This window comes from Copadichromis virginalis, linkage group LG15 (assembly GCF_057382275.1).
Source record: "Copadichromis virginalis isolate Kocher_CV1m ecotype Utaka linkage group LG15, C_Virginalis_male_GT1.1, whole genome shotgun sequence".
Classification (NCBI taxonomy): domain Eukaryota; kingdom Metazoa; phylum Chordata; class Actinopteri; order Cichliformes; family Cichlidae; genus Copadichromis; species Copadichromis virginalis.
The window spans coordinates 20346770-20359356 of record NC_140632.1 but is presented as its reverse complement, the minus strand read 5'-3'; the positions used below and the strand labels follow the sequence as shown (position 1 = coordinate 20359356).

The 12587-nt window shown below is 39.4% G+C and overlaps 1 protein-coding gene across 5 annotated transcripts in view; it reads right to left on the bottom strand.

Annotated features, from left to right (window-relative positions):
- fam184ab (family with sequence similarity 184 member Ab) overlaps positions 1 to 12587 on the bottom strand; it is a 217811-nt gene that overhangs the window by 77924 nt on the left and 127300 nt on the right. For all 5 annotated transcript variants that reach the window (XM_085432374.1, XM_085432375.1, XM_085432378.1 and 2 more), the window contains 2 exons: positions 3669 to 3791; positions 2338 to 2499 (listed from right to left, as the gene is read on the bottom strand). In XM_085432374.1, the coding sequence (XP_085288500.1) occupies positions 2338 to 2499; positions 3669 to 3791 (285 nt within the window). The remainder of the gene's footprint in view (positions 1 to 2337; positions 2500 to 3668; positions 3792 to 12587) is intronic.

Genomic DNA, 12587 nt, shown 5'->3' with positions numbered 1-12587 from the left:
TGAAGTTTTGGTCTGACGTGCATGCTGTCTAAATGCCAGTCATGCACACATTCACAGCACCTGCAAGCTAAAGAGCCAGCTAACAAGGGAAGCAACAAAAAGGAAAAGTTGCTGAAGGCAGAATAATTTCAGCAGTGGTGTGAGACTGAGCAGCCTACGCCTTTACTGAGTGCAGAGAGAGAGACCCGTGTATTCACCATTAGACACTTTCTGTTTTCAAAGACTATGATTTGCATCATTACTATTTTGTCTTTTCTGTCTTTAAGGAACTTTCTACACATATATTGCGCTCTCATGTTCAGGCCTGTTAAACAGCCTGTGCAAAATTCTGAAAAATGTTATAAAGTTACTTCTTTGCTTTTACATCAGCATACATTTGGTCTTATTGAATTTCTCTGCACTACCTGCTCGTTAAACAGGTTGTCGTGAGTTGACTGTGCTGTAACCTTTGTGTAGAACTGTGATGTTTGGTTTTTCTTAGCAAACTAAGGTTTATGGGGACCAACTGTGTCTGACAAGGCAGAACGGAATGTATGTTCTTAATTACAGGGTGTAAGTAAGCTACAAATTTTCAGGTGCCCCAGTGTGCACCTTAGTGAAACCAAAGTTATGAAATTTATCTAAATTAACTTTAATCTCAATGATGGTGTCAGTGGTCAATCTGCATGCCCAAAAACAAGCTGAGTCAGATGTTTCCTGCACTGGATCCTCCATACTCTATGTAAAGGATAATGTGAGGTAATAGGCTAAATGAAAATATGATTTATGCTTTGTAGATGTTAATTTTGTGAACTGCTCTCCTTCTTCTCATTCATCTCTCAGGCTTTTCCACAACACAAGGAAGGCCAGTATGGGATGCCTTAAAAGTGACAATCAGTTATAGACAGCCTTTCACAAAGCATTGTGGGATATTAGGCCCAGTTTTCAATCAGGTTTTTCCTTTTTTAAGGAGAGAATCCAGCTTCGTAGGTGGATTTTTTGCAGGACAAAAAAATAAAGCTATGTAGTGTGACACTGCTAACAGACAGCACAACATGTTGGCTTCTGGCAATGTCAATCCTAACATCCTAACACAGCAGGGACACAGAAGCCATGCTAAAAATAGAAAAGGAGAAACTGCTACAACAAAATTTACGATTTTCTTTTTTTAAACCAGGACACTAATTTTTAAAAAGAGACATTGTTGCAGTGTTTCAAATATATTATTTTAGCACTTTGATGAGTACAAAGAAAAGAAAATGCTATCTGGTTACATAATGTTTAGGAGAAGGACAATCGTTATGGGTAAATAGCAGCACAGAAAAAAACAAAAAATGTTTATTTGATTTTAGAGTGAACTGTTGCTTCACAGATAAGTTAAGGTTCGAGGTTCATCCCAGGAAGTTGATTCTGTTCATCTGGACGTTTCCATCCAAGTGACTTCTTCAGTCTCAGCTAACTGCAGGTTTCCCCAACCTTATAAACAGTACATTAGCATAATGACTGAAACTAGCACCACAGAATGAATATAATATACAAATTAACATACAAATTAACATACAAATTAATATACAAATTGTCATGACCATTGATCAACAGCTACTGATCAACAACCACTGATCAATGACCACTGATCAGTGGCGATGAATACCACTCACAGAGAGTTGGGGAATGGCTGCAATCACAGCATTTTAAGATGGTGAAAGATGTACCCTTAGGCCCCCTCCTCAAATCAGAGATGTTCTTTCCCTTTTCACATAAATTGCCTCTTTGACTCTCCGCTCAAACCAGCATTCCTCCCTGTCCAGGATGTGTGCATCCTCATCATTGAAAGAGTGTAGAGTGAAAGCCTGTAGGTGTAAATAGGTGCGAGTTAGCTCTTCTGTGTTGTGCCATCCGCTTTGCCAGAGGTTGTTTGGTTTCCCCGATGTATAAATCATGGAAATCTTAACAGCGTACACTACATTACTCTGTTTGTGCTGGGAGACCCGATCCTCAGGATGGGCCAATTAGTGGTGCAGCGTGTTTGGGGGTTTGAAAGCCATAGAGATGCAGTGTTGAGAGAAAACGCGTCACAACTGTTCCGATACTCCTGACAAATAAGGGAACACTAAGGGTTTTCGCTTAGGCAGCAGTTGTTTATAAGGTTGGGGAAACCTGCAGTTGGTTGAGGCTGAAGAAGTCACTCGGATGAGTGATGAAATGTTTCTCCCACTGAAAACACTACGTCCAGATAAACAGAATCAAGCTTTTGGGATTTCCTCACCTGGATGTTTGACCATGCATCAAGATGTTTGAGGTTAAGTATGCTGTTGTAAAGTTCAGTGCCCAGGCTGACGTGTGCTTTGTTTGCCTGACCTGCAGTGCAGTCAGCAGGTTGCTGGTCTCTCTCAGTCGGGCCCGTGTAGCATCCAGCTCCTCCAGCAGCTTGTCCTGCGCCTCCTTCAGTGTGGAGATCTGCCCCTCAGCTGTTTTAATATCATTCTCCCCCTGCTGTACTTCTTGCTGCAGCCGAGACACCTGCAGGGAGGACAGACAGACAGAGTGAGGCAGAGAGAATAGACTCTGTCCACACCCGCCTCTCTGTTACACTTCAGGCTGTAGCTCAGTGTGGCACCAACCTTGAAACTACATCAGCATTTTAGGCTCAGCGAGGTGGAATTTCCATCAAAAATACATTCAATGACTGTTTCCATTTCAGATTTTTAAATGAGCCAAGCCCATATATTTTTTTTGCTAACATAGCAAAATAGTTTTGCAATGCATCACATATTAATTTCCCCAAATGTCTGAAGTAGTGGCTAAAAATGTTTGCATAAAGTACCCCAAAAAACAACAACAAATAGTGGCAGCAGATTTATACTGAGGAAACCTTGAAACTGAAAACCATTTACTGATTCAGTGTTTTAGTATGCAATCAATTTAATTCATTCATAATCATTTGAGCTAAACTCTCATCTTTATTCTTTCTTGTTCAGCTACTTTACTACACAAGTACTAAAGTCTTGTTGTTTTGCAGCAGAGCTGATCTGACCTGCTCAGGTGCAGTCAGGTTCAAAAAGAATTAAAACTGAAGCTTTGGGTTTAAAGTTTTATAAAAAGAAATCTCGAACCCAGTTACCTCCTCTCCTGGGCTCAGTTTGAGTTTACAAGCTCTATTTTTTCACACACTTAATTTTTCTGTGTCCTTTAAGAGCGACGGAAGCTGTGATTCTTAGAAGCGATCCTCAGCTCATTTTTCAGGGGCTAACATGACTGAAATGTGTTTTTATTTCAGCTTAAAAACAGCAAGCAGTTTTTAACACTCTGGGAACACATTTTTTGAAAAGCTCAAGATTCAGATGTAGGTTTCTTAAACTTTCTGTGGTGAGAAAACTGACCGGAAGTTAAAACAACTGTAATAGTATATGTGTGTATTTAAAAAAAAAATCTAAACTTTTACCAAAGTGTGCACATACTTAAAGAAACTCCATGTGCTCAAGGACATCGCTTCATCTGATCTCAAGAACGGGCACTAAACTGATTTAAAAGGTCAAGAATAAAATTTAAACCTTTCAGTTTTTCTTCTTTCCATTGAGATGCTTCTGATCTGTTTTCAAAGTGTTCCTTTAACTTTTTTGAGCAGCGTATTTACACAATATATTGTTTGCACACTTGAACAGAAGTTTTACAAAGTCAATGTGTCGTACCTCCTCAGTGGCTGCATTGAGTTTGGACGTCAGCTCCTCCCTCAGCTCATCCAGCTGCTGCCTGAGCAGCGTCTTCTGCTCCTCCAGTGACTGACGCTCCCTCTCAAACTGCTGCTCCAGCTCCTGTGGAGAACGATCAATAACACAACACTGTCAAAAACAACAGGGAAACTTAGAAAGCCAAAGTGAGCTCAAGACCTTGGATGAAAAGTTTTTGCGCCTGAAGATTCCTTGAACCCTTATCTGTTTCCCTCAGATAAGTGACTCACATAAAGGGGAAACAGTACGAGTCGTGCATGATTTAGTTGAAGGTCGAAGTTAAATTTAATCAGTATTCACGGTATTTAGCGTCTGTAAAGATTTTGAGTCATACAGGTAATGAAATATCTGAGAGACGAGTCAGGGCAGAAATGATTCATAATTCAGATGAAATCTTGTTAAAAACGGTCACGATCAAACAGCAAGTCATTTTTCCACTAACCTACTGAGTACCAATTAATCTAAAATATAGCAAAAGCTGCAAAACCGAAGGCCAACATGAACAACCTTGGGCTCAGTGAATAGGAGACACTTGAGAGGAATTTGAAATACAACAAAATCGGCATAACTGTGCCACCAGTCCATTATAAGAAATGAAAAACACCAGCAAATACTTACAATTTTACATCAGGCTAATAAAAAAACAGCTTTATAATGAGCCAGGAAACATTGATGTTACTGCACATGTTCTACATACTCCCACCTAAAACTCAAAAAGTTTCAAACTGCATTGAAGCGCAAAAAGTTACAGCAATTATTTCAGTCGTAATAGTCCTGAGTGGCCTCTTCAGTGAATGTACCAGGGTGGAAGAGGTTAGAGAAAACCTTTGCAAAGGTTTTTGTTAGAATTTCCTAACTGAAAGTCAGTTTTGCAAACCACATCTAAAACAATCTAAAAGCCAAGGCAGTCGCTCTTTCATTTAAGAGTTTCACCAAAACTGTGCTATTATACCAAAGTTTTATACCAAAGGTTTAGCAGACATAATCTTTAACATCAGACAAAGTGATGCTAATGGGAACATTACTGTGAGTTCATGTTTACTAAATGAATGTTAGCCGATGTAGAGATGCTGTAGACTTGACGTGTCATTGTTTGCCAGCAAGCTGATGTGGGAGGGAGAGAAAAAATGGAGCCTATACACAGATTATTAAAACAGTGCATACAGCGGTGTTGCACTACACCAGTACTGATAAAAAAATTTAATACTTCATAACAAACATCAATGTTGTGTTTTAAATACATACATTTGTATTTTGAGTACAAAAAAAGGTGTGGCTAAACCACATATTAGATAAAGTTTTGTTATGTTATAGATTTTATTTTAAACTGATTTTTATTTTTGCTTGAGTATTTTGGAGTCTGTAGTACTTGTTATAATTTAGTTTTAGTTTTAGAGTTTAATTTGTTCCCTCAGTATTTTCTGTCTTATTCTCTTGTGTCAACCCACCTTTTATGTGTCTGCATTTCACCATTTAACAATTTTCCCTTCCTGTTTTATTTTGATAGTCTTTTGTCTCTAGTGTCTTGTGTTTAATTTTACTTCCCCTCCTGCCTCACTGCGTTTGATTATCTTCACCTGTGTTTTTTTTAATCTACCTATCCATCCATCCATCCATCCATCCATCCATCCATCCATACTATGTACTTTTTTTAGACTTTTTCCATCAGCTGAAATAAAAACTTGCTTTTGTTTGATTTAACCTATCTCCACATATCTACGTTTGGATTCCCTTTGCCTGCAGTTCATGACATGACATAAAGTTACATTTCTAAGAAACTACATGTCTACAGTGGAGTTTATATAGCAACACTGTAGTTATGGATTTACTGCAGTGCTGTAAAAAGACAACTCTGAGGCATTAATAAGGTGACTACAATTCATCTACAGGTGTATCTGAACCAGATTTCAGGTCACTCCATCAAACATTTGTTGATACATTTTACTGGTGACTAAAGAAGGATCCAGATCCAGATCCAGAACTTGCCTCCCTCTCTCTCCTTTGTTTGACATTACATTCACTGCATTCATCTGTACAAATTTCTAAATATACTTCAAACATTTTCATTGTCCTTGGCAGTCAGAAGAGAAAGCGCTCTTGCAATTGTCACCACTATAAAGCTTATTATGTCTTCTGATGAATGGGGAATGGTTTCTGTTATACTGAGCGATGATTGCTACTTTCCAAGGACAATTAGAGCTCAGGGAAATTGCTATAATGTCAAATAAAATTTGCCACCGTTATTCATTACACAGGAGGATGGAGTTTGTAACGGCGTGCAAAAACACTCTGACAAGTGTGACAGAGTCCCATAAAAATGAATGGGACTTTAAAAAATGTATTTGAATGGAAGAAAGAGTGAAAAATCACAGTAATTCATGTGTAATGCTTCATGACTTCTTACATTCCACTCTCTGCTTAGAGCATGGAAAGTTTCTCTGTTGTCATTCTGACAAATGTTACAATTGTTAGCTTACCTTGCATAGAAAGTGAATATTTAATGACAAAAGAATGCATGTGTAAAAAAAAAAAAAACCCTCTGCAATGTGTAATATTTTACACCAACATAACCAGTTAAAACATCACACATTGCTCCACTACTGGCTTCCCACAGCACAAAGGCTCAAATTAGTCTGACAGATGCTGTGAATCCTGCAAAAAACTGAAAATATACCAAAAAGACTTCAAAACATAACCCTAAACTAGAGCTGCATCTTTCTATTTTCTGCCCGGAGCCTGCTTCTGCCCCAGACCCCTGCAGAGAAAAATGAGGGCAAAAATCAGGACACAGAATAACTCTGTAGCAGTATGAGAACTGTATTTATTTTATATGTAGTTTATTTATTTTTTATTATTATAGGACACAATATGCAACATGAACCAAGAGATGCATTTATAGCCAAAGCTAGTCTGCAAGCCCCGTTCCTTGCACAGTAAATACAAACAGTAACAAACAGTGACCAAACAGTTACACAATCATTTAGTGACAGTATACTGAGAAAATTATACTCACAATAATGGGGAATAAGTGAGCCTACATTCACTCAGTGCCAATAAATTATGGTCCCTCCCTTTTGTGCCATTAAAAGGAGACTTCACCAACTATTCAGCTGCAAACCATAAAACAAAAACATTAAACTGAATATGGCACAATGACTCATCAGCCATCACAGTAAGGTAAGTACGACAGTCTTTCTGGGAGTTCTTACAGATGGCTGAAGAGGCCACAGTCTGGGCATAAGATGTGGTACATTTGTGCTGTGCACCAGTGTTAGAAAGGGGAGCTGGTGTGGTTGCTAGAAAGCATCTCATTATCACAGGGCATATGCAGGTTTCTACAATTTATGGGACTCTGGGGGCACACAATCGGTGAGAGCCTGCACTGCAGGGCCGACTGAGTCGACAAGCCGGCCTGGTCGAAATAAGGAAAGGGACATCTCGCCTTCCATCAAAGGCTGAAAACTTCCTGTATTTGCAGAAACAGCCGCCAATACAGAAGGATATACAGGAAGAGGTAAAATTGTATTTGACCAGATGCGTTCTGACCGTGTTCGTGATCCAGCCTCAGTTTGCTGAATTTACAAAAAACCTAAGAATTGGGGGGGGGGCACTTTAGCTCTAACTTTTAAAAATCCTTGGGGATTCTCACTATACTCAAGTAAGTATTAAGAAAAAACATTGAAATATTTCAATACTTCAAAGAAAACAAAAACTATCTTCTAGATAAAAAAAACATTTGTTTTAAAGTCCAACTTTTTTACTATTATTTAACCTTAAAAATCAGAGAATATTGTGTGAATTGCAGACTGTTTGGTGCTGAAACAGACAAAGTCAAATGGTGCAAAAAATAACAAAGAAATAAGAAATAATAAGAGAGAAGGAAATAATAAAGACATATCTATAGGCTCCATAGACTGTATATAAAAGATGGACAGAGCTTCCAGCTCTCATAAAAGAAGCAAAGACCTGCAACTTCTTTTAATGTAAAAAGAAGCCAGACTATGCATGGAAAAATGAACGTACTTTTCACCACATTTAATATCTCAGTAAACAGTTTATTGATATGTTTTTGGTCTCTAATTAATGACCAAGTCTTATTTTATAATAATAATAATGTATCTTTTATTGATCCCATTTAACCCATTCACTCAGTGAAGCAGTGGGCAGCCACCAATCTAGCGCCCGGGGAGCAGTGTGTTATACAACATGATGCTCATTGTGTTTTACACTGTGGCTTCCACCTTATTTAAATTAAGATGGACAAAATTCTCAACTCAAGATGTTAAAACAGAACAGAACTAACTAAAGGGGTGATGTCACAGTGACTGTCCATCTTGTATAGAAAGTCAGTGATTATGACACAGAAGGATTAATGTCATGCCAGGTAGCTTCATTTAGAGCGTGAGACAAAGGCAGAATAGATCCATTTAAATTCAAAATGCAGCCTCCTCACAGACAACTGTCATTATAATTTAAAGTGATGAAAGAATGAAGATGACGAAAGAAAAAATGATTAACTAGAAGTGATGAAACTTGGATCAGACAAAAGAATTAGGTGATGAAGATTCATTTCTTCTCATCTGTCTGCTCTGTCATTTTTGGAGAAAAGATGTAAAATTGTGACTGAGTGAGACGGGAATGAATGCTGCTGGTCGCCCTCCTCCTCATCCTCCTCCCCATCACTCTTTAAACCTGAACAATTCTGCACACAGTGCTGACAGCATAATCATGAACAGGACTGAACAATGGCAAATTACTGTGCAGTTGAGAACGCAGTGGGAGGGAATAGGAAGCCATGTTAATCCCACAGCCGTGAAAATCCCACAGAGCCACGGAGGAGAAAGTCTTCGTATGGAATGCATATCTATAACTACAGAAATAATAACAGTCTTCTCTTAGCGCTGCTTTCCCATCTGATCCGGTCTACAGTGGAATATCATTTAAAACATCCTCATTATGCAACTTTGATGCAAGAGAATACTTGATCACTTGCTTTCACATGGCTGTGTGACTGGAATGAAGGACTCTTGAGATTAGGCATCATCACAAGGCTATTTCGGGCTGGTGGAACTGCATGCCACGGCTGCAGTCAAATCAGTGGTAGGCTGCGATTTGGAACAGCAAACCATAGGCTCATTAAATTGGTCCCAAGCCCAGTTTGTAATCCTAGGAGACAATTTCACTGTTTCATATCAGATACAAAGCTATTCTGTTGGTGCAGTATTCTTCGATACTAGGCACAAAAAAGGATGCCACCGATGATCATCTCCTGAAATTATCCAATATCAACTTGTATTTATTTATGCTTCAGCAACTGTTTTCATTGCACCTTTTACAACAATGACCATGTATACCTCTATGCTGCACTCTAGCTTATATTTGTGGGTCACTTCATTAGGTGTCCCCGTTCAGCTGCTCGTAAATGCAAATATCTAATCAGCCAATCAAATGTCAGCAACTCAGTGACTTTAGACATGTATGCATGGTCGAAGTAACCTGCTGAAGTTCAAACTGAGGATCAGAATCATGAAGAATGGTGATTCAAGTATGATTGTTGTCCAGCTGGACTGGTCAGAGTATTTCAGAAGCATTGGGAATTTTCCCAAAGAGTTTACAGCGTGATCAGAAAAAGGGGAAAAATCCAGTGAGCGGTAGTTCTCTGGGAGAAAATGTCTTGTTGATGCCACAGATCGGAAGAGGAAGTGGATCTGATAGGATGTCAAAATCAACCCAAATAACCACTTTTTACAAGTGAGGAATGCAGAAGAATGAACAAGACAAACAACAGCAGCAGAAGACCCCACAAGGTGCCACTGCTGTCAGATAGAAACAGGAAACTGAGGTCACATTTAACATGGGCTCATCAAAACTGGACAACAGAAACCTTCTGGTGAGCCTTGATGTCTTAATTGTGTCATTTGTACTTTGGCATGAACAGCATGAAAGCATGGATCCACCCTGCCTTGTGCCAGTGGTTCAGGCTGGTGCTCGAACTCTATTAGTGGGTGGGATATTATCTTGAGACACTTTGGGCTCCTTAGTATCAGAGGAGCACTGTTTAAACAGCCTACCCAAGTACTGCTGCTAACCACGTACACCCCTTATGACCACAGTGTACGCATCTTATGATGGCCACTTCAAGCAGGATAACACACCATGTCACAAAGTTTAGGTCATCTCAAACTGGATTTTTGAATGTGACAATGAATTCACTGGATTTAAATGACCTCCAAACATAGAAATTTAACAGAGCTCCTTTTGGACCTGGTAGAAGACAAGACATCGTCCGTGTGCGGCTGACAAATCTGCAGGAAGTGTGTGATGCTGCCACGTCAATATGGACCAAAGGATCTGAGGAATGTTTCCAGCACCTTGTTGATTCTGTGCCCTGAAGAATTAAGAAAGTTCTGGGGAAAGTTCTTTTTTGCATTTATTTTTTGGCCTTTTTTCTACACATTTTTGGATTCTGTTGGTTTCTCACATTTTCTTGACTTTCTGTTTGATCTCTCTAGGTCTTGCCTCTTGGGTCCTAAACTACTGCTCTACATTCCTTATATCCAACTGTGACATCTGAATCAGGAGTTTTCTTTAAAGCACATTTACTAATGAACTTTGCAGCATTCATTTCAGACGAGAGGGAAATAAGAAACTCAGTGCTTTCCAAAAAGAAACTCATGTTCTTCTTAAGAGTTAAAAAAAAAAAGGTAATGGGGTAAAAATATATACCATAGAATATGCAGCAGACAAGCAGTGGGTAAAAGCGTCATCTAAGAACTGTGCATGTATGTGCTTAAGCTCTGTTAGGGAGGCCACACGCTGTTCTAAGTAAGTAGCAGTAAAATATTGATGCTAGAAGTTTTAGAAACTCTCATATATGCACAGACACACACACACACACACACACACACTGTACTGGTTACCACAGCCATATCCTTGAGCCAATGCTCACATCTGTCTCCTTCAACATCAAATCATTTTGCCCTAAATTTGATCACTTTACTTACTTTATACCCTCCACTTGGAGTTTTATGCGCAGTAAATGTCATCCGTGTCCTGGTAAGACTGTGAATTTAAATATATTGGTCTTGCGCTCTTTTCAATGTCGAACTTTCAAAGCTTCTAACAAGCCTTATTTCCTCATTTATTTGAAAGACGACACCCCCCCCCCCCCTAACAATTAACGTTGTCCTTTAAAGAAGCAAAAGCTTAAAAAGTTCCTTTTTTTACTATGTAGCTTGATGTTTTCTAACATGTGCATGCAATGTGTTAATCTAATTAATGTCTTATTGTTTCTGTAGCAGACACACTACAACAACTCGAGGAGCACTAGTTTAAGCATCTCCCTGAAATAGCACCTAACGCTTAAGACGCTCTTTGTCACCTGTGTGACTCATCAGGCAGCATGAACTGTCTGCACATGTGGCTGTCATCAGCTGCCACTTCTTATTATACTTTGTTTTCATTGAGAACCTATTTTAAATGCCTGTTCTGGATCTGGTTGCTTTGTGACATAATAAAACTGACAAAACCTTCATCGGGTTATTCACATTCCTACCAGCTCAGATTAGGAGAGCCCAGAGGTGTTCCAGATTACATTTATAGGTGATAAATATAAATGCGCACCCACATCAGTAGGTTGCATTTCCTCCTTTGATTTTTGCCAGCTTCTTAGTCACAGTTATAGCATCATTTGATGTATTTTAGTCTATAGACAACAAAAGAAAATGCAACTGATGTCATATGTCGTGCCTGTGCTAGTTGGTGTACTACTTTGAATATGAGTAACAACATGTGCGCAGTAGTATCACCCTGTGATACATTTTTCTCTTGTTAGAGGACTTGCTTTTTGTTTGCATGCTGGTTTGTGTTTTAGCAATGACTGTCTTTCACATTGACACTGAAGTTAAAAAGACTCGAAGCCCTACCATTACCAGGTACACTCAGGCAGAGGTGGAAAGTAACTCAGTACAATAATCAAGTACTATACTTGACAACACTTGACTTGCTAGTACTCAACTTTCTAATTTAAACGGTTCTTCTGCTTCACCTCAACATTTCAATTTTTGTACATTCATAAGAAAATACATTTATCTCTATTCATCTGTTTAGATTTTACAGTCTATTCCATGTGACTGATGGTTCCCAAACTTAGATTTTAACATTCTATTATTCTATTATTAACTTGTAACACCTATGTAATTTGCACAAATCCTTTTAGTAGACTGTTTAAGTATTAATAAGCAATAACACAAAGCTTAGGGCAAAGTTGGTAGAAGAGCACAGAACAATGTGGTTACAGTGATTCTTCTCTGAGAGCATGCAGGATATAACATCACTGCTCATCTCTGCCTTTATTATTACAACAGTGCAAGTCAGAAATGAAGCCGAATCAGCTGCTTGGCTGCATCACTCGGGGTCTGGGTACCTCTCACTGCTAACTCTGTGTGACCATTATATACCGTTTTACAGGTCCGCACAGAGCTTTGATGTTATTCTTGCAGTCGCGGGTTGTTGTTTCTTGCATGGACCATCAGCACCGGCTCCCCTCAGGGCTGTGTTCTTTCTCCTCTGCTCTTCTCCCTGTACACCAACTGCTGCACCTCCACCCACCAGTCTGTCAAGCTAATCAAGTTCGCAGATGACACCACCGTCATTGGGCTCATCTCTGACGGGGATGAGTCTGCCTACAGGAGGGAGGTTGAACGTCTGGTGTCTTGGTGCAGCCACAACAACCTGGTGCTGAATGCCCAGAAGACAGTGGAGATTATTGTGGACTTCAGGAAGCACACAGCCCCACTCCCCCCCATCATCCTGACTGACACCCCCATCACCTCTGTGGACTCATTCCGCTTCCTGGGTACCACCATCACCCAGGACCTG